General features: G+C 37.6%; 1 protein-coding gene across 5 annotated transcripts; it reads left to right on the top strand.

The window, feature by feature from the left end:
- Positions 1 to 34: 34 nt before the first annotated feature.
- LOC127987566 (NACHT, LRR and PYD domains-containing protein 3-like) lies at positions 35 to 27,913 on the top strand. 5 transcript variants are annotated; one of them, XM_052589933.1, is made up of 10 exons: positions 38 to 281; positions 8,991 to 9,127; positions 9,247 to 9,369; positions 18,289 to 20,136; positions 21,505 to 21,678; positions 22,939 to 23,112; positions 23,868 to 24,041; positions 24,225 to 24,398; positions 25,303 to 25,349; positions 26,543 to 27,913. In XM_052589933.1, the coding sequence occupies exons 2-10, from the start codon at positions 9,012 to 9,014 to the stop codon at positions 27,082 to 27,084; spliced, it is 3,372 nt and encodes a 1,123-aa protein (XP_052445893.1). In that variant the 5' UTR covers positions 38 to 281; positions 8,991 to 9,011; the 3' UTR covers positions 27,085 to 27,913. The 5 variants fall into 5 exon arrangements, with proteins under 5 accessions (XP_052445896.1, XP_052445897.1, XP_052445893.1 ...); XM_052589936.1 differs by lacking the exon at positions 23,868 to 24,041 and having other exon boundaries at positions 35 to 281; XM_052589934.1 differs by lacking the exon at positions 22,939 to 23,112 and having other exon boundaries at positions 39 to 281.
- Positions 27,914 to 27,995: the final 82 nt, after the last annotated feature.

A 27,995-nucleotide genomic window follows, 5' to 3' on the forward strand; every position in this document is an offset into this window, starting at 1 on the left:
ATCACGTAATGAAGTGTAGAGAATAATTGTATCATTTGTTTGTTTAAGGTTTGTTGTAATTAATATCCGTCACCCAGTCCAGTAGGAGGCGTAAATTCCCCTTTTAAATGGGTTTGTAGCCGCCTTCATAATAAAAGAAGAAGAAGAAGAAGAGGAAGAAGCAGAAGAAGAAGAGTGTTGAAACCGAAAGTAAACGCGAACGTACCCTCGAGAGTAAACGCGCATTTTGAAGAGTTAAAATGCAGAGTTAAAATCCTTCTCTTCAGATCTCAGAGTTGACGGTAAGTTGAGTTCTCTGCTTGTAATATCATGTGTTATTGTAGAATGTCGCTCTCGTGTTAAACTCTTCATACTTTAACGGATATTTGAGAGAGTTGTTGTGACGCAGTTTAAAATGGATGTAAAGTCAATCAGGAAGTCGAAATGTTTCCGTGTTGGGATGAAGATTACAGTGAAGCTTTGCTTGGAGTCAGACACTAAAAAAGCATGGTTTAACAAAGAGATTGTTCTTGACATGATATGATATATGATATGGTATGATATGGGTTAGTCGTGGCCTAATGGTTAGAGAGTCGGACGACGGCACCAGTGACGGAGCCAGGAATGCTTCAGAGGGGTGGCCAGGCAGGGGCCAGTAGTTACCTTGGGGTGGCACAAAAAACATAATTTTGCCAACAAACACGACACTTATCCAACCTTAAAATACTATTTAAAGTATGATATGTGCCCAAATCACAATGATGTATAACCCAGCTGGCATTTCAACGTTGATTAAACGTTGAAACAACGTCAGGTTCCAGGGTTGAATCAACGTTGAGTTAACTTTCGATTTTGCAAATTGGATCAACGTTGAATTCTCGACGCTGTTTCACCGTCTTACCTGCATCACGGGTGAATTACGGTCGTTCTGCAGACCTTGGATTAACGCTGAGGTGTTGATTTTGAAAAGTTAATCAAGGTTGATAACACGATGTTGTTTCACCGTCGTACCTGGCACCATGTATAAATACACACTTGTATGTTCAATTAGATCCTAGTTTGCATTTAGATCAACACTGTACATGCAAGGCTAAAAATCAAATGACTGGCAGCAATCCCACTGAGCAAAAGTATGTCAAAACTACGTCTTTTCGACGTCTTTGTCGGACGTTGAAATGACGTCCCCTGAAGAGCCAGCATGAAAGTTTTTATGACGTCTTTTTTCGACGTCTTTTGGACGTCCAATATCGATGTCCATAGGATATCTCTAGGAGGTTAAAATTGAGTTCAGATTTCTGGACAAAATAAACACTCTTAGGCTGCATTCTATTTAATCTCATGTTTATTTCTATGCAATTTATCTTTTTACTTGTAAATAAACTTAAAGAAACATTAAGCACAACGTAAACATAAAAGTGGGCACTTAAATGTTTCTGAAATTAATAGTAAAATGTTTTTTATACACCGATGCAACTTACGTGTTTTTTCCTGACCTGGTGCAACTTAGCCCTATATTGTGCTGTATTATTAAATAAATGTATTATTTAAGAAATGGGGATCATTTTAAAAAAATAAATGAATAAATAAAACAATCATATTATGTTCATTATAACCCACAATAATAGGGTGTCCTTGAAAATCTTATCTGCTAAGGGTCCCTGGCTCCAAAATGTTGTAAATGTCCAGTGCTAGTGGACAGGCATCCATATACAGCAGAGACTGGTCAGGAGGAACTGTCCTATCATCATCTCTCTGTCTTCACCAACTGCCCTGAAACACAAATTACATATAAATGATTATCATAAATATAAATATAGATTCACAATGCTCATTTTTACCTCTGTGGTGAAGATATGATCAGAAAGTTCTGCCTAACTGATTTTTCTGTCTTTAGTGAATCATTTCAAAACGTTTTTTTTGTTTTGTCTAAGCACAGGGCTCCGTACTGTAGCCGAATATATACTAGTGTCTGTGAATATTAAACTGCTAAATACTATTTAAATATTATTTCTGCAAATTCTACATCTCTGTGGGTGACGGGCGCAGATGCGCGGGAGCTCGCTGTATTGTAGTCTCTGCCGTGTGTCACTGTTACGACCCGGCTCAAAGTCACAACATAAAGAGGGCACTTAGACAAAAATAGGTTTCAATACAGTTATAAATTTATTTCAAATTAATCAAATAATGTCTAGGGTCAAAGTATTAAAGAATAACCAATGAATCAAATCAAATAGCTGTTAGAAATTGGGTTTGTGGAGTTGTGGAAAACAAATGTGAACACAAAATATCAACCCACTCTTCAAACAAACAAACCAAAAATGAGAGAGAGTGATCACAGCTCCATGAGCCTCTTAAATAGGGTGCCACAGGTGCCAATAATTAACACTGGAATCCCGCCCATCCAGGAGGAACCTGCAACCTTAACCAAAATAAGAGAAAAATAGGCAGGGCTGTAACACCTCAATCAACAAAATGTTAAATAACCTAAAGTATTTAACACAATAAATTTAACAAATAATAAAATAAACAAATATGTCAAAACATTTACAAAAAAAAACAGGAGTATAGAATGTCATACACGAGACAGTGCATCGGCTAAAACATTCTCCTTTCCTTTGATGTGATGAATTTGTAAAGGAAAAGACTGCAAAAAGAGACTCCATCTCATCAACCGCTGGTTAGAGTTGCAACTCCGCTGCAAAAAAACTAGTGGATTATGATCAGTCAACACTTCAATTGGGTTGCCACTACTCAAATAAACCTCAAAATGTTGAACTGCTAAAATCATTGCCAAGGCTTCCTTCTCAATTACAGAATAATTTCTTTGGTGGGAATTAAACTTTTTAGAAAAGAAGCAGACTGGGTGTTCAATACCTTGATCATCGTCCTGCAAAAGAACTGCCCCTGCCCCATTTTCACTTGCATCTACTGCCAGTTTGAAAGCATTTTTAAAATTTGGCGCTGCCAAGATAGGGGCATTAACCAACAGGGCCTTGGCATTATCAAATGCCTGCTGGCAACTGTCTGTCCACTGGGTTATGGTTTCCATATAACCCTTTATGGGTTAAAGCGAACTCATCAGCCATAACAGCGGCATCAAACAATTTGGAAATCTTTTGTTCATTTAAATATGTAGCCAGAACTGCTGGGACACAATTTTTAAACTCCTCTAAGAGAATCAAGTCACTAAGCTGGTCTTTAGTTTCCACTTGCCTAGAAGCACACCACCTAACAAACATGTTCTCCTTTTCCCGCGCAAATTCCACAAACGTCTGCCTATCACTTTTGATGTAATTTCGAAAACGTTGCCGATATGCTTCAGGTACTAGCTCGTAAGCATGAAGAATAGAAGTTTTAACTGTATCATACACAGCACTCTGTTCTAAACTAAGTGATGAATAAACCTCTTGAGCCCTACCTGTAAGCACACATTGTAAAAGCAACGTCCAAACATCCTTTGGCCACTTCAATGAAGTAGCGACTCTCTCGAAGTGGGAGAAATACTTCTCTACCTCTTTTTCAGAGAATGGAGGAACCATTTTAATATGCTTACCAATATCAAAAGCTTGCCCTACACTTTGAGAAGACTCTGAAGGTACTACAAAAGGTGAAACAGGGGGCTGACCCTCAGGTGTCCTACCTGCCAACTCTAACTCCATTTTTTTAAGGACAAAGGCACGCTCACGCTCCCTTTCCTGGCCCTCCAATTTCCTCAACTCAAGTTCTCTGTGCAACTCCTTTTCTTTCAAAGCTATTCTATCATGTTCTAAGCGACACTTCACTGCCTCCAATTCTAACTCCTTTTCTCGTAACACCATCTCTTTTAGCTTTACTTCACTGTCAACGTTACTTGGAACATGTAACTTTGCAACTAGAACTCCTTCTTCCTCTAAAGTGCCCCTCAAGTTCTTTAAGATAGACTCCTTAAGTTTTTTATCACTTTTAGTGAGCTCTATATTATAATGAGCAGCAACCAACAAAAGCTGCTCTTTAGTGCACTTCTCAAGTGCTTCCTCTGAAGGTTCTTTTAGAAATTCTTCCACATTGGAAGCCATTGCTAAAAACCTCTAAGTTTTCAAACAAGTAGCCACTTTAGGAGTTCACACGAATCAGAACAATATCCTTTAAATATACTCCACCAAAAAAAAATTTACCTTATACACAACTCCATTTCCACAAAGTTACTTAATGGTAATTTAATCTACACCAACAAATCAGATTAACAAATCAGAATCAGTCCCCTTATCTTCTCTATGGAGAACGAATACAAAGGTTTAACAAAACCCTCTCCGCAAGTAGCATGCTAACAATATAATACTCTTACAAAAAGAGATTAATTCATAAGTCACGCAATCACTCCTGAACTGCTGACAATATTCAACGAGGTAGCTACCACGAAACTGCATGTTAATTAGTATATTGACTCCCTACGTTTGTTATTGGTGTAAAATTACTTACCAATTTGAAGAAAGTGGGGATGAAAAAAAATGCTCTCTCAAAAGCAAACAAACAAAATAAATTTCACAAGTTCCCAACACTAGCCATTGATTCAAAGTACCACACCAATTGGCATGGATACTAGAGAACCACTCCGGTAAAACACTACACAAACAAAAAAACGAACCTCTCTAATCTTCAAAGGCTTACCAGGCTCGGGGCCACTTTAAACGCTGAACTTCATGTCACCTGGTAAAAACCAGGCCCTGAATAGCGCACCCCCAACAGAGATTAAATCTCCACCCGGGATACCTTCAAAAATAACAAACTAACAAAACAAACTAACAAAACAAACAGTGCTCCGTTGGAAGGATTGACTAGCAACCCAGCTGGACCACTCTACCTAACCGGAGTCCTCTATTAATCCAATAACTATGAACCTTTTCCATGCTCCACTCTCAAAAAACTTGAAAAACAAGTCACAAAACCCCAACTTCAAACAAGAATTTGATCCCGGACGAGCCCCCAATTTATGTTACGACCCGGCTCAAAGTCACAACATAAAGAGGGCACTTAGACAAAAATAGGTTTCAATACAGTTATAAATTTATTTCAAATTAATCAAATAATGTCTAGGGTCAAAGTATTAAAGAATAACCAATGAATCAAATCAAATAGCTGTTAGAAATTGGGTTTGTGGAGTTGTGGAAAACAAATGTGAACACAAAATATCAACCCACTCTTCAAACAAACAAACCAAAAATGAGAGAGAGTGATCACAGCTCCATGAGCCTCTTAAATAGGGTGCCACAGGTGCCAATAATTAACACTGGAATCCCGCCCATCCAGGAGGAACCTGCAACCTTAACCAAAATAAGAGAAAAATAGGCAGGGCTGTAACAGTCACTATATGAGGACACGAACGCATAAACCGTCACTTCATGAGAATTTACAGTTTCATTTGAGAAAACGGTCATATCATAAACACAGACACTCAAAGATCTTCATGGCGAGTTAATTGACAATATATTAAGCTACTGTTGTTGCCTACAGTAGACTTAGCTACGTCTCTATGTTAGGGATGGGAATTTTGGGAAATTTCTCATTTAGATCATCGATAGGTTTCAAAAACGATTAATCTATTAATCGGGGGTGGGGCTTAATGCTGGGGGCGGGGCATGGCCATAATGTATATAATTAAGAAATCTGAAGATTGTTATGAAAATTAAAAAAATTTAAAATTAAAATAAAAATCTGACATGAAAATCTGTCTATGAAAACATGAACACATGATAAGGACAGGTTAGATTATGATTATGATCAAGCAATCTTATTAATAAAGGAGCAAGAAATATCTGCCTGAGGTGAAGAGTTTACTAATAAACGGAAGCTAATTCTATGACACATCCTATGATAAATCAGATAACTGAGATACATATCAGGCGTAACATTACAACTTGTATCAGCACAAAAGGATGAAGTTATGCATTAGACCGAGAGAGAGAGAGAGAGAGAGAGAGAGAGAGAGAGAGCGCGACAACGCGCTGAAAGATGGGCAAGGACAGATTTTACTATAGATTCCTATAAAGTTCTCATTACAAATGTATGGCAGATTTGTGCTATATTTTCATCTACGATATTAAGTGTAATAACGTTTTATTTTTAAGTTAAGTTTTATTTTCCATGAACAACCTGCGCGTTTTCGAAGCCATATGAATTGAATTATGCCCGCAAATATGACGGGAAAAAAGCTCGGCTGCATTATTATAACATCAATAATAACAATAATAATAGAAAAATAAAACATTTAAGAGCAATATCATTATCGGGCATTGCTTATGTGAGCATGAAACAAATTTCAGCATAATTGTTCATGTTAATTAATCAGATGTAGAATAACTCTTGCAACTTTTATCTGAAAAATATTCGCAGATGTGAACTTGATCGAAAGTGTAACTCGGATTGCACTTTACAAACATGAAGTACGAAAAATGTAAATTATTGTCACTATCGTTTTTTTTTATGTATTCTAATATTTAATTACAATTTTGTATTCAATTTGCCCATTCTGATCAACCAAAATATTATTTAACAGCATGGAAATCACTGATTATTGCTAAATAATTGAATAATATTTAAAATATAGATAAAAACTATGACAAACAAATAATTTTGATTTCGCCATCTCTATGAATGTTTAATGTAATTAGGCTACAAATATATCCAGTGCATTTTTATTTTATTTTATTTTAACCCACAAAGATACTTTTTCTTTTTTTTGCTACTTTATTCAACTGCATTTTTTAACAACCCTGAACTGTATTTTCATCGTTCTTCTCAAAGGGAAGCCAGCCATCACTACGTGACTTTGAGGCCATGATTATCTGTCTTCTTACGTCTTTTGAGGCATCAAGTGGGAAGCTAACCAATCAGAGATCAGGGCGCCGCCCAACGTGCTGCCATAACCAATAATAAAAAATAAAAAATAATTTCGATCATCGCTGTCACGGTCGAGTACTCGATCACTGTTGCACATCCCTACTCTATGTGGTAATAATACGTCACTATTAACAATAATAATTATGCCTAGATGGTTGCTTGTTTTTTACTTGTTTTGTTGTAAAGAGATTTTCTGATTAATATAGAATTTTTTTATATTCCTAGACTTATTTGTTGCAGTTTTTTATACAATTATATTGTAAAACTAAAATACCTTTTTTAGTTTGCGGTGTTAGATTTTTGGCTGCATTTGAAGTTCTTTTTTGCTTAAGAAAATAAATAATATTACTGTCAAATTCATGTCAGATAATAGAAATACTGTAATAAATACAGTAGTTCACCATGTATTTGTTCATGTTTTATCAGGGGATAAGTCTGAAGCACACCATAAAATAATTCTAGCAATTTACACAGGGCTAGTAGTATATACAGCTGTATTTAAAGATACACACCCAGGTATCGGATCAGTACTCAGTATCGGCCGATACCCTGAGCCCAGGTATCGGAATCGGTATCGGGAAGAGAAAAAGGGTATTGGAACATCTCTAGTTCAGAGATCGTAAAGAACGGACTCAGAAGGACACGAGAACACAGAATGCATCTTTGTGAAAAAATGTCATATTTTATAAAAACATGCATTGTACTTAAGTCATTTTTAATTGGTGCTGAAGAAATATAAAATATTCACTCATTCCGTGGGGTCTCGCTCAACCCAGAATGGCCTGCTGGTTCCAAAATATGCAAGGAGTCTTTTAATTGTTTAGTATTAAACTGGTGTTTTCTGAATTGCTGCAAAGATGAAGTTGATGATGCGGCCTCGCCATGAACACCAGAGAGAAATGCCTATTTATTTTGGTTTGAATATTTTCATTTAAAAGTTGTCATTTCAAGCTTTCTCTAATATATAGCATATATTTCTCAAATCTGTGAGGCACAAGCTGAGTTTCGGCATCCTCCAGTTCACATGCAATGCAAGTGATCGTGCCGGCGCTTCATTATGTTGTGTGCTATATATTTGCTTCTTATTTATTAAATACGGGCAATTGATTGGTAAAACATTGATCAAAATTAAGATAGAATTTATACAAAAAGAAAATCTTTTAAAAAGAGTTTTCTATAAAACAAAACTTAATGAAGTTGTCAAAATCAGGTTTGACCAAAAACAGCATTGCTCCCCAAATAGCATTGCCTTCACCTTTTCTCTTGCCGCCTCCATCTCTTCCTGCAGACTGGCCTGCAGACTCTGCGTCATCTTCGCCAGTTATTCAGCCAATAAAGTGTAGGCCTATGGATTTCTAAATTGTGTCTAGTACTATATAAATTACAAAGGTTTAATTGGCATCTTTATTTATAGAATTAATTCAGTCTCATTCATAAATTTATTTTATTTCATGTATAAAAATGTAAACCATGGCAGTCTTACATTACAAATCAAGAACTTTATTTCAATCTCTATTTTTTTAGGTGTGTTGTTTTCTTAAATTATTTAAATGTGTTGACAGGACATTTTGTGGTGACCTGATTATATCTGTCTTATAATATGTCAGCAAGCAATGCATCATCAAGGCTGTGTTGTAGATGTTGATGAAAGCCTATTATCCTTGCACAGTTAAATTGAGACTTGTAACAGTTGGTAAATCGTGTCATTTTTATGATGTAAATTGACTGAGAAAAGCAGTATCGGCTCGAAATATCGGCTGAAGAAAATCGGCAGCCCGTATCGGTCATCGGTTAAGGCTGATGGAGAAATATCGGTATCGGCATCGGTACTAAAATATCCATATCGGTCGATCCCTAATTCTCACCATTTCTCAGTCCATTATTACTAAGAATGTTCTCTGTTCTCTGTACAAATATTACTTCTAAAGAGAAACTAGGAGTAAGTGATGGTGATGTATTTAACTCTGGTCTAATACTATAAAAACACGTCTTTCTAAACCATGAAGATTTGTCGTCTCTGAACAGAGATTCATGCTTTCTGTTTCGTCTTCATTTTCAACAAGCACATGAGCACGGAGTTCCTCCTCTGATGTGGTCAAAGTGTTTCTGTTATTTGTTTTGTTTTTAATTGACAGACATCAAATCAGTTCTTCATCATGGAGATCAGTGAGAGATCTTCATCTCCAGATCCCAGCTGTGTGTCTCTGAAGAGTGATGCATCCATGAAGTATCCTCCTGACCTCAGTGCTGAACCAGTGACCTCTGACCCCAGGTGAAACACTGTCCTGTACTGGAGACAAGAGACTGACTCGTACAACATCATACATCATCTGAACTAATTGTGTTGTGTTAATTACTGTGTGAAGATGTATATGAATAATTATATTTTAGAGTCTCCAGGAGGAAGAGGAAGAGATCTTCATCTCCAGATCCCAGCTGTGTGTCTCTGAAGAGTGATGCATCCATGAAGTATCCTCCTGACCTCAGTGCTGAACCAGTGACCTCTGACCCCAGGTGAGACACTGTCCTGTAGACAATAGACTGACTTAATAAATAAGAATAATAAATAAGATTATTTGACACTGAACATGTTAGATACCAGTAACATTTTACGATTCTCAATTTCAGTTTTGATTCCACAGCCACTAGCGTAGCAAATATGAGGTTCATGAAATGTAGCCTGTATTCTAGAAAATGTGTTGTACTTTAATGTAAATATGCTATATATAACAGGCAGAGCTGGGTAGATTACTTATGAATTGTAATCAATTACTGATTACAGATTACATGAAAAAAATTGTAATCAGTAATATAATCTCTTAGATTACACATTTTTGGTAACGTAATCTGATTACTTTTGGATTACATTTAGATTACATTTGTGCTAACCCTTATTTGATATCACATATATTCAGTTAGCCTAATCTTGTACTTTTTTAAAAATATATTTAAATATATAAAATATTCAGCAAAAAAGCCACAATAGCTTATTTGTCAAGTGCAATATATGGACAGTTAATACTTAGAAAATACACACTAATTTACCTTGCTGTTAGAGTTTGCTAGTAACACTGAAAAAAATCACATCTTATGATTTTAAAGCATATTTACTTATAATAAATATACATTTTGAAAACCAATATTGAAAAACATGAAATTCACAGCAATATCACTACTAGGTAAAATATTTAATCTAAAAAAAAAGAAAAACACTAAAAGTGAATAAGACTGTATCAATGAAAAAAATCAAACAATAGCTACATTGCGAACGTGAATTTTGAAAAAGACTAAACTCACTCAGCGATGACATTTCTATCCATCTCAAACCATTTTAAGTGCAAAGTAACAACGAGGAAAAGACAAACAATAACAACATTACAAAAATTTATATTAAAGAGGATGAAACTCACAGCAATAACATTGCTAATACAGTGCTCCACATTAAGCTTTTACATGGGCTTGTCCTTCGGACAAGTAAATCAGTCATTCACTTGTCCGAGTAAAAAAGTATGCTTGTCTAGGAAAAAAAATGTTGTTTGTTTTTTGGCACAAATGTAATTTATTCTGAAACGGTCTCATCAGTGCTCTATCAGGTATTACTTTAATCACTATATTTTTTTATATTTGCCTTAAATTGATTGCTGTTACACTTTAACTTTATAAAGGAAAATGTAAGAGCCAATTTTACGTTTCAATAATTTGTATGGTATTGTTTCTTGGAGTGTTGATTTCAAGCATAAACTGAATATATCATATTTGTATCTTTCTTTCTGAGGTAGTTCTGTTTTTTCCTGTATTTATTTTATATATATTTATATATATATTTCAGTACTGTTTCCTATGTTTTCTGATGTACAGGCTAATTTCTGTTCTGTTTCTTTAATGGTTACGCCCACTTGGGCGGAAGATTGAACTGGGTAGTTGTTCGTGTATAGGAAATAAGGGAGAAACAGTTTTCTTACCGTTTTCGTCTGTCATTAAAAAATAACTCTTGTTTAAACGTTCAAGGTAACAGCAGTTAAAGGTTTAACAGGTGAAACCATAGGAAAGGCTACAGGAGCCATCAGGATTTTGTATAGTTTTGTAATTTTGTGTTTGGATTAAACTTTTTTTGATTGCCTTCTGTGACGAGTAAGAAGCTTTTTTCCTGTTCCAGTGAAGTTAACATAGGACTTTGCACCTACATTTAAAGTAAGAAAACTTCTCTTTTTCGTTTGAAGCGAGCAATATTTTTGTTTTTAACGAGAAGATTATCGAGTGATTCACGCAACATCAAAGACCATAACGTTACTTGGATATTAACGGACTTTCGCGGGATTCTCGGCTGAGATTCTCCGATGCCATTTGGATTACATACACTACGGATTTTGCTGATCGGACTTTAGTGAGCTTTCACAACTTTTTCAGACGTTTTGGGGATATTATTGGACTTTGAATATTGCTGAACTTTGCTGCGTCATGGTCCCGCCATGTTTGCGTTCCCACACAGCATCGCAAGAGGGCGATCTCATCTGCTTTCGTGATGAACGCAATGCGCGCTTTGAACACGAACATTGATTACTATGGAAACAGAGGAATTGAACGCGGCCTCTAAAAGAGTGCCGAAGATGACTGTTAAAGCACAAGAGGAACGGCTTCATCACTTGTTGGGAACTAGAAGAGCCAAGCTGGGACATTTAACAAGGCAAATGAGAGAAATTGAAGCTTTGCTTGAGGACTCTGGTAATGTTGACACTGTGTATGATTGTATAAATGGTGAGTTTGCACAGTCCTTTGCTGCATTCCAAGACATTAATTATGCAACCAGAGAATTTATGTCAGATGATGAGGCATATTTAGATCAGTTACATTGGTTCGAACCGAAGTCTCAAGCAGTTAAGCACTTTGTAGACAAGGTTAAAGACTGGGTTGAAAAAGTAAAACTCCAATCCAAGGAGGCAGAGCAATGTGATGCAGAGGTTGAATGTAATGACAGTGCCTCAATGGTTATCTCTTCTTCACAACTGCCTCTCTTTCCAAAAAAATCTCGTAGTCAGGTGGCTTCAGGTGTTTCATCTACAGCTTCTTCTAGACTGAAAATTGAAACTGAAAGGGCAGAGCTGTTGGCACGAGCTAATGCGTTATTACAGAAACAAGAGCTTTGGAGAGAGAGAACATCCAAACTAACAGAAACACAGGATGGACACAGGTGATGGCAAACAGGATTTCAGTGGTAACTTTGGAGAACCTAATCCAACAGCAAATGAGGTATGATTTTCCTGAATGTGAACAAGCTGAAAATTTGGAAATGTCCATTGAGGATAGACAGTTTATGAAGTCTGTATCACAGTCCATAGAGCTTGTAGATGGGCATTACTGCATTGACCTTCCTTTGAAAAAAAAGGATGTGATGTTTCCCGACAACTATGTTGTAGCTTCTCTGCGTTCACAATTTCTAAAAAGAAAATTCGAAAGAAATTCAGCTTTCTACATGGACTATTGTAGTTTCATGGAGGACATGCTACTCAAAGGTCATGCTGAGAAAATCCCTGCAAGTGAAATTGAAGGAACCCTTGGCAGAATCTGGTACATCCCACACCACGGGGTGTATCACCCACAAAAACACAAACTTCGAGTGGTGTTTGACTGCGCAGCTACCTACCAAAGAAAATCACTCAACTCGCAACTGTTGCAAGGACCCAACTTGAATAATTCTCTTATTGGTGTTCTGGTGAGATTCAGACATAAGCCGATTGCCCTTGCAGCAGACGTAGAAGGGATGTTTCATCAGGTCAGAGTTCCTGCTAAAGATAAAGATCTGTTAAGATTCCTTTGGTGGCCTAAAGGGGACACTGCACAGGAAGTTGAGGAATACAGAATGAGTGTCCACTTATTTGGTGCTACATCCTCCCCAAGTTGTGCAATCTACGCTTTACAAAGGTGTGCAAAGGACAACAGTGCACAGCATAGATCAGAGGTAATTCAGACAGTCCTTAGGAATTTCTATGTGGATGATTGTTTGACGTCTGTGGCTACTGAACAGCAGGGTATTGCTCTAATGCATGACTTAAGGGAGATGTGTGCATCAGGAGGATTTAATTTGACCAAGTGGATGTCCAACAGTCGCACTGTACTTGCATCCATAAGTGAGGAGAGCAAAGCTAAGACAGTGAAGGATTTGGACCTGGAGAAAGACAAGTTACCATTGGAAAGAGCTCTAGGGGTTCAGTGGTGTGTTGAGACAGACACTTTGCAGTTCAAAGTAACTCTACAGGAAAAGCCTCTTACAAGGAGAGGTATATTGTCCATGGTCAGCTCCATTTATGATCCCCTTGGAATACTTTCTCCAGTTATTCTTCCTGCAAAGCAAATACTGCAGGAGGTTTGTAGAACAAAACATGACTGGGATGACAAGATTCCAGAAACTCTCAGACATCAGTGGAATCTGTTGCTGGCTAGTCTTCAGAACTTGAATGACTTTCAGGTTGAAAGATGCATGAAGCCACTTAACTTTGGTGAAATCACCTCAGCGCAGCTGCATCATTTTGCAGATGCCAGTGAGCTGGGTTTTGGGACAGTGTCATACTTGCTCATGGAGAATCACAGAGGTAACCAACATTGTGCATTTGTTATGGGTAAAGCAAGGGTTGCTCCAGTAAAAACAGTTACCGTGCCACGTCTTGAGCTTACTGCAGCTACAATGGCTGCTAGAATGGACAATATGCTGAAATCTGAATTGGACTTGATTCTTCAGGAATCTGTATTTTGGACAGACAGTACTTCAGTCCTGAAATATCTCAACAACGAAAGCACACGGTTCCGTACATTTGTGGCCAACAGGGTAACTGCAATCAGAGAGCTCTCAAAGGCGTCGCAATGGAGGTATGTGAATTCTTCTTCCAACCCGGCCGACATTGCCTCAAGAGGACTTACTGTAGATGCTTTCCTTAAAGCAAATTCATGGCTCACAGGTCCATCCTTTCTGACAAAGCCAGAATCAGAGTGGCCAAAAATGCCTAGTCACACCCTTAAGTTATCTGTTAATGATTTGGAAGTTAAGGAAGTCTGCGTAAATGCAGTGAGTGCAGACAATTCTGACTATACTTCTCAGTTCTTTTCACACTACTCCGATTGGTACCGTTTGAAAAGAGCCATTGCATGGTTCCTCAAGTTTAAAAGGACTCTGAAGACACTAATGGAAAAAAGAAATGAGCTGTGCCACAGTCTAAGAGACAATCTAGCAGTGAATTCTGAACTTCAAAACTTCAAATCTTCGCTGTCAGGAGTTACATTGACTGTAAGTGACCTTGAAAAAGCTGAGGAAGAGATCATTCGCTACAGCCAAACAATCATGTTTCCAGAGGAAATCAAAGCCCTCCAGCAAGGTAAAACTGTAAAACACAGCAGCGCTCTCTACAAGTTGTCACCAGTTTTGCAAGACAAAATTCTAAGAGTAGGTGGCAGACTAAGCAGGTCATCTATGCCTGAGGAGGCCAAGCATCCTGCTATTTTAGCAAAGGACCATCCTGTTTCACATCTGATCTTAAGATCAATTCATGCAGATGTGGGTCACAGCGGCCGTAATCACATGTTGTCAAAGTTACGGGAAAAATACTGGATTCCAAAAGCACAAACGGCCATCAGAAAAATCCTATCTCAATGCACAATTTGTAAACGCCAGCGCGGCACTACAGGCAAACAATTCATGGCTGACCTTCCCCGTGACAGGCTTTTGCCAGATGAACCCCCATTCACAAATGTAGGCATTGATTATTTTGGCCCATTTGAAATCAAAAGAGGAAGGACATTGATTAAAAGATATGGGGTAATCTTTACTTGCCTGACGTTAAGAGCTGTTCACATTGAGGTCGCCAGCTCTTTGGATACAGACTCGTGCATTCATGCACTAAGGAGATTTGTTTCTAGAAGGGGTCAGGTTAAAACAATCAGGTCTGACAATGGGACAAATTTCATTGGGGCAGAAAGGGAGTTGCAAAAGGCCATACAAAGTTTAAATAATGACAGGATTCAAACCACAATGCTTGCAAAAGGTGTACAGTGGATTTTTAATGCTCCAACTGCATCCCACCATGGAGGAGTGTGGGAACGTCAAATACGGACTGTCAGAAAAATTCTCAACTCCATTGTAAAACAGCAGTCTCTTGATGAAGAAAGTCTTCAAACGCTCTTATGTGAAGTGGAAGCAATAATCAATAGTCGTCCCATCACTAAGGTGTCCAATGACCCAAACGATTTGGAGGCCCTTACTCCAAATCATTTGCTGCTGTTGAAAGTAAAGCCGTCCATGTCTCCTGGGGTTTTTGACAAAGCAGACCTGTATTCCAGACGTAGGTGGCGCCAAGTTCAGTATATGGCTGACATATTTTGGAAGCGCTGGATCAAAGAATACTTACCAGACCTGCAAGAAAGACAAAAGTGGCAAAGCCTAGTACGAAATCTCAAGCCTGGGGACGTTGTATTGGTTGCTCATGATTCCGCACCACGAAACTCTTGGGTAATGGGACGTGTGCTACAAACATTCACAGACAACAAAGGTCTTGTGCGGCAGGCCCGAGTGAAAACAAGCACAAACATTCTTTTACGTCCTGTTACTAAGCTTTGTTTACTTTTAGAGGCAGATTTATAGTCTCCTATCTGTTATGGGTTTATCACCTAAATTCAGGTTAACATCTTATTGAAGAAAAAAAAAATTGGAGATTCAGTTGAAACTATTTGGTATCTTTCTTTTATGTAATTTGTTTGGCTCTTTAGTATAAATAGGTTGTTAATTGTTTCGTTGAACACAAAGACAATTAGGGGCTGGTGTGTAAGAGCCAATTTTACGTTTCAATAATTTGTATGGTATTGTTTCTTGGAGTGTTGATTTCAAGCATAAACTGAATATATCATATTTGTATCTTTCTTTCTGAGGTAGTTCTGTTTTTTCCTGTATTTATTTTATATATATTTATATATATATTTCAGTACTGTTTCCTATGTTTTCTGATGTACAGGCTAATTTCTGTTCTGTTTCTTTAATGGTTACGCCCACTGGGGCGGAAGATTGAACTGGGTAGTTGTTCGTGTATAGGAAATAAGGGAGAAACAGTTTTCTTACCGTTTTCGTCTGTCATTAAAAAATAACTCTTGTTTAAACGTTCAAGGTAACAGCAGTTAAAGGTTTAACAGGTGAAACCATAGGAAAGGCTACAGGAGCCATCAGGATTTAGTATAGTTTTGTAATTTTGTGTTTGGATTAAACTTTTTTGATTGCCTTCTGTGACGAGTAAGAAGCTTTTTTCCTGTTCCAGTGAAGTTAACATAGGACTTTGCACCTACAGAAAATATTTTCCTAAACTGATTAAATGTAGATGTCGACATAGGCCTATACGTTGAATTCTCACATGTGATCAATACATTACGTTAGAATAATAATACATTAAGGTTGTTCTTATTATTTAAATGAAATCAGTATCAACAAACTCCATCTGTCCAAATGAATAAATTATGTTATTAGATTAATGTTTTATTTTTTTGACATACAAAATATGAAATGTTGGAAAAATGCAATGGGTCTCATTCATGAAACATTCGTAAATATACGAGTAAATATGTGAGTGATTTGCACGTAAAGAGACCTTGCCGAAAACTCTTCTCCTGATTCACAAAAACTTCGTAAACGTCAGATGTGATAGTGAAATGTGTGTGTTAATGAATTCCAATCAGTCGTAAATGGGACGCGCGTGCACTCTCACTCTCAATTACCATAAATCCCGCCTATTAAATCCGACTGACAACTATATATGGGCATCATATTATGACACCAAACGAAGGATTTCAACATGTCTTCTCAAAAGCTACTGAAAAAGAAACATTTCTCAGCTGCAGAAATTGTTTTATTATCAGAAGTTCATTCAAAACGCCACATTTTATTTTCAAGCGTACTAGTGGCGTATCAGGTCCTAAAAAAAAGGAAGCTTGGCAGCATATTACAGATCCTATTACTGGCTCTCATAATAAAAGTTAAAAGAAAAACTGTATGTAATTAATATATATCATATTTTTTTCAAAATGCTGTGTAAATATGTACCCGATTAAGGTGAATTAAAATGCAGCCGTATTAATGAGCAAAACGTTCAGACGTTAAACACACTATTTACGCGTGGCTGGGAGCAGGTGTAGATTTCTTTCGTACCAACTAACATTTGGACAATACAAACATTTAAATGAATCCGAAAATTTACGCCAGAACCGAAAAAATCGTTCTTCTCGTGTTTCATGAATGAGACCCATTGATACTTTTAAATATGATATTAAACCACCAGTAGGGGGTGACAAGTCACTTTCTTAATGAGTGAATCATTGATTCAGCCAATTCATTCTAACGGCTGATTTGTTCAATAAATGAAGGAGGTAACCGTTTTATAAATGGCTCACTGAATCATTGACTCATTCAAAAATGAATCATTTAGTAGCAAAAGACTGTTGCTCGGGAAGATGCGCGAGCAATCTTATGCTTTGGCTTTGCTTAAAATTATTTTTGTTTGAAATGAAGCACATGTAAGTCAGTTAATATAACTTGTTTATTTAACTGATGTATAAAGTCAATATAACATTTGCAATCGAGCTGAAAGTCGGAAAAACATCAATCCTGGTCGTTTGATGTTGCACATATTATACAGAATATTTATATTTTTTGTATCGTAATGTTTGTTGCTTTGTGTGTGCTGTTCTTATAGTTTTTATTTCTCCGTGAGTCAGACAGACTGCACGAGCCTCAACTGACGCGACCTTGATACTGTCAACATACATTATCTGTTATTAGTCACCGTTTACACTGAAAGTAATAGAATCAGAATCATTCTCTTCAAAGTTTCGGTGATGCCCGACATGAAATTCCCAGCAATAACTTTGGTAGGTCAAAGATTTCCATCGGCAGCAAATTAATCCATAGGCAGAGTTTAAACTGAAAAGTGACATTTTGCCATGTCTTTAAAAAAAAATTAAATGATGTCTGAACATCCAGTGATTAAAGGCTGCGTTCCCCTGAGCGTGATTCTGACACCCCTCCCCCTCTCCGCCGGAAAAACTCGGAAGAATCACAAACGTATATAAGTGGAAGGTTTATTAGGAAAAAATATAAATGTAAAAAAAAAGAAACTTAGGAGAATCAATGATTTGTGAACGACTTGTTAACATTGTTTAAATAATATGTAATTATGTAATCCATAAAAAAGTAACTGTAGTCTGATTACGAGTATTTTAAAAAGTAGTTTACTCTAATTACAAGTACTTGAGTTTTGGAATCTGATTACGTAATCCAGATTACATGTAATCCGTTACTACCCAGCTCTGATAACAGGGGTATATTAAACTGACACTTCTCTCTTAAATGTGTTGCTGTTCCTTCCATGTTTTATTCACAAAGATGTTTTTATGTTTGTTACCAATCAGAGACGATCAGATACGAGCCCAGGATCCTCCTCAAGCAGTGCATGATGAACTACAGAGAGTCAAAGAGCAGCACAAAACCAGCATGAAGAACAAGTATGAGAGATTATTTGAGGGACTGAAACTCCAGAAGAATGAAAGCCTCCTGAACAGCATCTACACACAGCTCTACATCATAGAGGGAGAGAGAGAAGCAGTGAATGAAGAACATGAGGTTTTACAGATGGAGAAAACAGCCAGAACACAACACTCACAAGACACTCCAATCTACTGCAATCACATCTTTAAAGCCTCCGCTGAAGCAGGATCTGAGGAGAAAGAGCAGATCAAGACTGTTCTTACTAAAGGCATCGCTGGAATTGGAAAAACCGTCTCTGTGCAGAAGTTCATTCTGGACTGGGCCGAGGGAAAAGCCAATCAGGATGTAGATTTCATGTTTGTGCTTCCATTTCGAGAGCTGAACTTGATCCGAGATCATCAGTACAGTCTTCACAGACTTCTGCTGGACTTTCATCCTGAACTTCAAGATCTGGACTCACAGATTTATGAGGAGTGTAAAGTTGTGTTCATCTTTGATGGTCTGGATGAAAGCAGAATCACACTGATGTTTTCAGACGCTCAGAAAGTTTGTGATGTGACTGAGACTTCATCAGTGGCTGTGTTGATGTCAAAGCTGATGAAAGGAGAGCTGCTTCCCTCTGCTCTCATCTGGATCACCTCCAGACCAGCAGCAGCCAATCAGATCCCCTCCGAATACATCCACCGTCTGACAGAGATTCAGGGATTCACTGAGCCTCAGAAGGAGGAATATTTCAGGAAGAGAATCAGTGATGAGCATCAAGCCAGCAGAATCATCTCACACATCAGAAGAGCAAGAAGCCTCCACATCATGTGCCACATCCCCGTCTTCTGCTGGATCTCATCCACTGTGCTTCAGAAGCTCCTGGAAGAAGATCTGAGTGCAGAAATCCCTCAAACTCTGACTGAGATGTACATCCACTTCCTGCTGATTCAGATCAACATGAGGAAGCAGAAGTATGAAGAGAGAGATCCAGAGAAACTCCTGCCGTCCAACAGAGAAGTGATTGTGAAACTTGCTGAAGTGGCTTGCAAACAGCTGATGAAGGGCAATGTGATGTTCTATGAGCAGGACCTGATTGAGAGCAGCATAGACGTCACTGACGCCTCGGTGTATTCTGGGATTTGCACTGAGATCTTGAAGCAGGAATCTGTGATTAATCAGAAGAAAGTTTACAGCTTCATTCATCTGAGCGTTCAGGAGTTTCTCGCTGCTTTCTATCAGCTTTACTGCTATTTAACAAAGAACAAGAAACCACTGCATGAATTAAGATCTTACGGATTTAATAAAGACTCTCTGTATGATTTACTAAGATCAGCAGTAAATAAAGCTCTCAGGAGTAAGAATGGAGGTCTGGATCTGTTCCTGCGGTTCCTGCTGGGCGTCTCACTGGAGTCCAATCAGAGACTCTTACAGGATCTACTGACACACACAGAGAACAGCTCAGAGACCATCAGCAGAACCACACAGTACATTAAAGAGAGGATCACATATCAAGATGATTGTCATCCTCTCTCAGCTGATCAGTCGATCAATCTGTTCCTCTGTCTGCTGGAAGTGAAAGATCAGACTCTGTCCACAGAGATTCAGGAGTTTGTGAAATCAGACAAACACTCAGAGAAGAAACTCTCTGCTGCTCACTGCTCAACAATCTCCTACATGCTTCAGATGTCAGAGGAGACACTGGATGAACTGAACCTCATGAAATACAACACATCAGCTGAGGGGAGAAGAAGACTGATACCAGCTGTGATCAAGTGCAGAAAAGCTCTGTGAGTGTTTCATCATCAACTAAAGGATCATATTTAATAATGAATCTGACTCCTTTAAAAGAAATGTTCCTGAATGAGAGATTTTCTCCTGAATAACAGGCCAGAATCTTAAAGGAGTCCCAACATGTGTTTTTAATCCAGTAGATATTAGAGTAAAAGGTAAAAACAACCCCGTCACATGAGAAACTGGTTCATTAAATCAGCAGCAGCTGCAGCAAAGAGACGCTCCACACATTGATCAGTAAAGCTGACATTCACACATTTCACTCTCAATCAAGACACAATCATGATATCAACTACTGCTAATATTCATAACTATAATAACATTTAATCTGCAGTAATTACTGATGCCTTTAGATTTGGGTGAATTCTGCAGTTTCTGAAACATTGATTGATGTTTCATCTTGATTCATTCAGCACAGAAACCCATGCACTGAACACGTGACACTTTTAATGATCCGATGTGAAGTAAACCAGCTTTATTTGATCTTATGGCAAGAATACAGTGAAATACAGTCTAAATATGATGCGGTGCTGTGTAGCGTACAGTAAAACATAGGCACATGCACACAGTCTGGAGATTTACTGCTGCTTGAATTTGTTCTGAATCACAAACACAGAACTTCAGACGTGCTCCGTTTACTTCACTGTAAAAAATGATTTTCTTAGGATTTTGGCTTGTTTTCTAGAACAAATATCTAAACTTTCCTGAATCAAGATCAATTTACTTGAGAAACAAAATTATTTCACATTTTAAATCTTGTTTTCTGAAAAGGTTTTTTAGTTTTTTTTGTGTGTGTTTTAGTTTAGTTTTGTAGTTTTGTAAAAATAATTCTTGCCATTAGCAGAATGTTTATCTTTTCTTCAGAAAACAGGTCTTTCTATCTCAAGTGATGTTTCTTCTTCAGTAAATGTGTCTTGATTTCAGAATGTTGAGGTGTTTTTGCTCAAACAGTGACGGATGTTGAAAAGATGAATATTTGCGTCAGAAACGCTGGGTTTCTGATGAATGCGCTCTGTTTTGATTGGCTGATGTCATGTGATCTCTCTCCTCGTCTCCTCATTGCTCTCCGCTGCTGTTCTGCTTCAGAAATGATCAGGAGGAAGCAGAAAACACTCCTTTAGCAGCTTGATTCATCAAATACTCTTCTGCAGTGATCTAAAACTGTGTTTATAGTACAGTGATGTCATATATACATAAATAGATGGTATGATGATATAAAGTTTCTATCTTTAGGGGTTTATATCCTATACTGAGGTATTAAGAACATATAAGAGATCATTTACAGTCAACTGATCACAATATTGAAATGTGTCTGTAGATGATCTGACTGTTGGTGTGTGTGTGTGTGTTCTTGTCTCTTTCAGTCTTGCTGGCTGTAATCTCACTGCTCAGTGTTGTGAGAGTTTGTCATCATCTCTACAATCCTCAAACTGTGTCCTGAGAGAGCTGGATCTGAGGAACAATGACCTGCAGGACTCTGGTGTAAAGTTTATTTCTGATGGACTGAAGACTCCGAACTGTCAGCTGCAGATACTGAGGTATGAAGAACATATATTATATTATATTATATTATATCTTTATAAAAATAAAGAAAACGGGCTTCATTTAAAATGAAGAGACAGTTTTGTCTTTTTCCAGATAACATATATTATACAGTTTTACAATCACTATTGTGGTATGAATGATAAAACACACTCCAGACTTGCAGCACATATATTATGATCACAGTTTATGGCAGGAAACATGTTTAGAGGATATTTCTGACTTCTCCTTTAAACAGTAAGAGAGAGTTTCATCAAACTTTCAGTGAAGATTCAAGCACACACTTTCCTGTAAAAACACATAATGGGAAAACTATTTTTAGTCTTTTATAGTGAATAGTGAATCTGCAGTAAAGGACACACATCTCATCAGTGCCTCATTGCAGCCCATGTTTTTAAACACGTTTATTGTGTGTAATAATCTGTATTTTGCTCTATTAATTTCTATGCATTAATGCAAAACCTATACTTTAAACATAAATGCAGTCACTCACAGACATAATAAATTAATTTCCACAGAGCTGTAAGTTCATAGATGATGATTAATAGTCAAATAAATACTAAATGTTAATATAATTTCAGGACTCTTAATCAATCATTTAAAAGAGCTTCAGCAGCTGACAGAGAATTAAATTCATCTGTTTTATTCCATCATGCTCTCATTCAGGACTCTTTTATTTCATGAAGCTAATTTTAAAGGATTGATTTCCACATACGTGACTCAGTGAATTCATCTCTGTCTCTTACTGTGAAGTTAAACTACATCAAGCATTTATTCAACACGTCTCGTTTGATCTTGAATGACTGTGAGCTTGATTAAAGTTAATAAAGTTAATAAAGCAAAGCAAGTTACTGTTCCTGTGAACACCACTGACTCAAACTAAAGCAGCTGAAGCAGCAAATAAAGAGAAACTACAAATATTGATCACATTAACAATACAGCAGGAAGGATTTAATACAGGAAAAAATCTGCTCAACTGTCTGGAGAGTCTCTCAAAACTTAACTTATACCGTATTTTTTTATACCTCCAGAAAACATTGCTACATTTAGCAAAATGTTAAATATTCATGAGTTGAATAATCAGTCAGGAGCTCATCTGATCTCAGATATGAATCAATCTGAAAGATTATAAAACATCATATTGTGATTCAGTGTTCAGATTATGTCATCCTCCGTTCCCTGAGGACAGAAAACTGACAACACTCTGTAAATGTCTTTGTTTTGTTATTTCTTTAATTGTATTTAATCTCTTCTAGATTTTCTGGCTGTAAACTCACTGCTCAGTGTTGTGAGAGTTTGTCATCAGCTCTACAATCCTCAAACTGTGTCCTGAGAGAGCTGGATCTGAGGAACAATGACCTGCAGGACTCTGGTGTAAAGTTTATTTCTGATGGACTGAAGAGTCAGAACTGTCAGCTGCAGAAACTGAGGTATTAAGAACATATAAGTGTGTGTGTGTGTGTGTGTGTGTGTGTGTGTGTGTGTCTGCAGATACTGAGGTATTAAGAACATAGAAGAGATCATTTACAGTCAACTGATCACAACGTGTGTGTGTGTGTGTGTGTGTGTGTGTGTGTGTGTGTCTGTCTGCAGATACTGAGGTATTAAGAACATAGAAGAGATCATTTACAGTCAACTGATCACAGTGTGTGTGTGTGTGTGTGTGTGTGTGTGCATGTGTCTGCAGATACTGAGGTATTAAGAGCATAGAAGAGATCATTTACAGTCAACTGATCAGTATGTGTGTGTGTGTGTGTGTGTGTGTGTGTGTGTGTGTGTGTGTGTGTGTGAGTGTAGATGATCTGAGTGTGTGTGTGTGTGTGTGTGTGTTGTTTTTCTATTCTGGTGGGGACTTAAACCTGAATACACACAGACTCATGGGGACTCGTGTCACGGTGGGGACCTAAATTGAGGTGCCCACGGGTAAACAAGCTAATAAATGACACAGAATGAAGTTTCTTGAAAATCTAAAAATTCAGAAAGTTTCCTGTGAGGGTTAGGTTTAGGGGTAGGGTTGGTGTAGGGCGATAGAATATACGGTCTGTACAGTATAAAAACCATTACACCTATGGAGAGTCCCCACAAGGACCAGACGTGTGTGTGTGTGTGTGTGTGTGTAGATGATCTGACTGTGTGTGTGTCTGTAGATGATCTGACTGTTGGTGTGTGTTCTTGTCTCTTTCAGTCTTGCTGGCTGTAATCTCACTGCTCAGTGTTGTGAGAGTTTGTCTTCAGCTCTACAATCCTCAAACTATGTCCTGAGAGAGCTGGATCTGAGGAACAATGACCTGCAGGACTCTGGTGTAAAGATTATTTCTGATGGACTGAAGAGTCCAAACTGTCAGCTGCAGATACTGAGGTATGAAGAACAGATAAGTGTGTGTGTGTGTGTGTGTGTGTGTGTCTGCAGATACTGAGGTATTAAGAACATAGAAGAGATCATTTACAGTCAACTGATCACAGTGTGTGTCTGTGTCTGTAGATGATCTGTGTCTGTGTCTGTAGATGATCTGTCTGTGTCTCTGTGTGTGTGTGTCTGTAGGTTGTCTGGCTGTATGGTCACAGAGGAAGGCTGTGGTTATTTGTCTTCAGCTCTGAGTTCAAACCCCTCACACCTGAGAGAGCTGGATCTGAGCTACAATCACCCAGGAGAATCAGGAGTCAAGCTGCTCAAACACAAACTGCAGGATCCAAACTATAAACTGCAGATACTCAAGTATGTCAAACACTAATACTGACATACTGAACATGTGTGTGAATGATGCTGATCTACATTAAATTATGTTTCATTAACAACATTTGGGAGGAGCTTTTTCAGATTAATCAACGCGTTTAGCTAAAGTGGAGCTTGTTCTTATAATTAATTCAAATATAAATACAGCCAACTGAACTCCGTCCCATGACAGCTTTCACCCCAGTCGCTACTATATCCTAAATCCATCATTTCCCTTCTGATGATGAGTTTGGATCCCCATCACAACCCACTGGCCCCAAAGCTACTCCTTCCCCACCAGGTCCAGTCGATGAGACCAGAGCTTTTATCATGATGAATTTGCTTGCCCTGCCAGAAAGACATCCTTTTCACTTACCAGCATCCTCTTTTGTCTCAGCCACAGCAATCATTCCCTCAATCAGAAAGTGGACATTTTGGGGCTGAGACGAGCGCTGATTAATGCACATGTACAGTTTTCCCAGTTAATAACCAAAGCACAGCTTTATTCTTAAAGCCAGCTAACCTTCCAAAACAGTCATTAGAGCCATCAGGGAGCCAGAGCCGTGCTCCAGATTCCTCCACTGCAAAACCTCTTTCTCCTCCCTCCTCTGTTCAGTCTTTTCCTCCATCTCTCTCTACATCTTTCCGTGTCCTGCAGCTCCTGCAACAGATGCTGGCGTGAGGCTGCCTCCACCAGCGGCTCAAGCCTGTGCTCCTCCTCCATTCCCTTTGTTAGAAACTCAGAAGCGAAGAGTTAGATTTTTTTTTTTACTGATTTTGATAGGTCTACACACAAATACACACACTCACAGACACACACACACACACACACACACACACACACACACACAAATTAATACTGATTATATGAGTGTGAACTTATGAACCTGTGTTTGTGTGTTTATAGTGTGGATCATGGAGGAGAGATCAGGATGAGAACGGGACTACGAAAGTGTAGGTCTACACACACACACACACACATTTGTTTTTGTGAAAAGTGTGTTCATCCCATAGGTGTTTTATAATGTAGAAACTGTATATTCTATGGCCCTTCACCAACCCTACACCTAACCCTAACCCTCACAGGAAACTTTCTGCATTTTTACTTTCTCAAAAAAACTCATTCTGTATGATTTATAAGTGTTTTGAAAAATGGGGACATGGGTTATGTCCTCATAAGTCACCCTCTCCTTGTAATACCTGTGTCATACCCATGTCATTATACAGAGTTGTGTCCTGATATGATACAAAAACATGCCCACATACACACACACACACACACACACACACACACACACACTGAATCAGTGTGAATGTTGTTCATAACATTAATAATAATAATACTTTTATTCACCAAAACCAAAAGTGACCGTAAAAAACATTTATAATGTTACAGAAGATTTAATCTAAAATAAATGCTATTCTTATGAAGTTTCTGTTCAACAAAGAATCCTGGAAAATAAAATGCATCATTTCCACAAAAATATGAAGCAGAAAAAAAGTTCAATATTGATAAAAACCAACATTAATGATTGAGCTTCAAAAATCATAGCAGTAAATCATGATATTATTCTGATTTCTGAAGATCATGTGACACTGAAGACTGCAGGAATGATGCTGAAAATACAGCGGAGCATCACAGAAATACATTACACTTTAACACAGATTCACACAGAAAACAGTTTATTAAATCAGAATAATATTTCTCAATATTACTATTACTTGTTGAGCAGAAGAGACTTGTTTCAGATATTATAAATCTTTGAGCAGGGCCCGTGTTCACAAAACATTTGATCTTAGCACTAAGAGTTCTCCTAAATAGCAGCTAAGACAAACTTTTACTGAGGAACAGAGAGAAGTCTTGAGCTCAGAGGAAGGGGGCGGGGCTAGGGATGATGTCAGCATGCTCATTAACTATGCACACAGTGACTGGCTGATAGTCTGTCAGAGATTTATTCAGAGAAATATTGTAGAGCACGATATTATGTTGTCATGTTCAAATTAATCACTCCTTCACTAATCCCTATTCTGCCTACAGAACATCTAGTGCACTATATAGTGTATAGGGAGCGGTTTCAGACACAGCTCTAGTCAAAGACATCTTCAGTGTTGTGTTGTTCTTGATGTTTCTCTCTTCTTGTGTTCAGATGCCTGTGATCTCACACTGGATCCAAACACAGCACACACTCGACTTGTTCTGTCTGATGAGAACAAGAAGATCACATTAGTGAAAGATCATCAGCCGTATCCTGATCATTCAGAGAGATTTGATCGTGTTCATCCTCAGGTTCTGAGTGTTGAGAGTCTGACTGGACGCTGTTACTGGGAGACTGAATGGAGCAGACGAGCTGCTATATCAGTGTCCTATAAAGGAATCAACAGGAAAGGAGGAGAGAGAGACCGTATGTTTGGATTGAATGATAAATCCTGGAGTCTGTTCTGCTCTGATAACAGATTCTCTGTCCGTCACGATGAGATCATAACTGTTCTGTCTGCTGTCCCTTCATCCTCTAATAGAGCAGGATTGTATGTGGACGTGACGGCCGGCTCTCTGTCCTTCTACAGCGTCTCTGACACACACACACTCACACACTTACACACACTCAACACCACATTCACTGAACCCCTCTATGCTGGATTTAGACTTTATTATTCTGATTCCTCAGTGTCTCTGTGTGATATTAAATGATAGAGAGACTCTTTCTGATGTTCACATGCACACAAACTCATCAAATCTCACATCATTACATTTCTATTAATTTTTTATTCGTTTTTCATCGTCATACAGAAGTTATGAATCTAGGTCAGACTTATACTGTTCTGAATCTTTAATAAACAGAGTAATGTGTGTGCTTTAATATTTCTATTGTAAACTGCTCATCAAATCTCACATCATTACATTTCTATTCATTTTAATTTGTGTTTTATTGTCTTACATTAGTTATAAATCTAGATCAGACTCATACTGTTCTGAATCTTTAATAAACAGTATTATATGTGCTTTAATATTTTTATTGTAAACTGCTCATCAAATCTCACATCATTACATTTCTATTCCTTTTTTATTAGTTTTTCATCGTCATACAGAAGTTATGAATCTAGATCAGACTCATACTGTTCTGAATCTTTAATAAACAGTATTATGTGTGTTTTAATATTTCTATTGTAAACTGCTCATCAAATCTCACATCATTACATTTCTATTCCTTTTTTATTAGTTTTTCATCGTCATACAGAAGTTATGAATCTAGATCAGACTCATACTGTTCTGAATCTTTAATAAACAGTATTATGTGTGTTTTAATATTTCTATTGTAAACTGCTCATCAAATCTCACATCATTACATTTCTATTCCTTTTTTATTAGTTTTTCATCATCATACAGAAGTTATGAATCTAGATCAGACTCATACTGTTCTGAATCTTTAATAAACAGTATTATGTGTGTTTTAATATTTCTATTGTAAACTGCTCATCAAATGTAATAAAAGTCCATGAGTGACTCATTTGATCCTGAACTGGTTTCTGAATCCTGATGTGAACTGATGACAGTATGAATAATCATGAATGTGATTGAGATCAGAGGCTGAATTGACTCTG

The sequence above is a fragment of the Carassius gibelio genome, chromosome B22, assembly GCF_023724105.1.
Source record: "Carassius gibelio isolate Cgi1373 ecotype wild population from Czech Republic chromosome B22, carGib1.2-hapl.c, whole genome shotgun sequence".
Lineage (NCBI taxonomy): Eukaryota > Metazoa > Chordata > Actinopteri > Cypriniformes > Cyprinidae > Carassius > Carassius gibelio.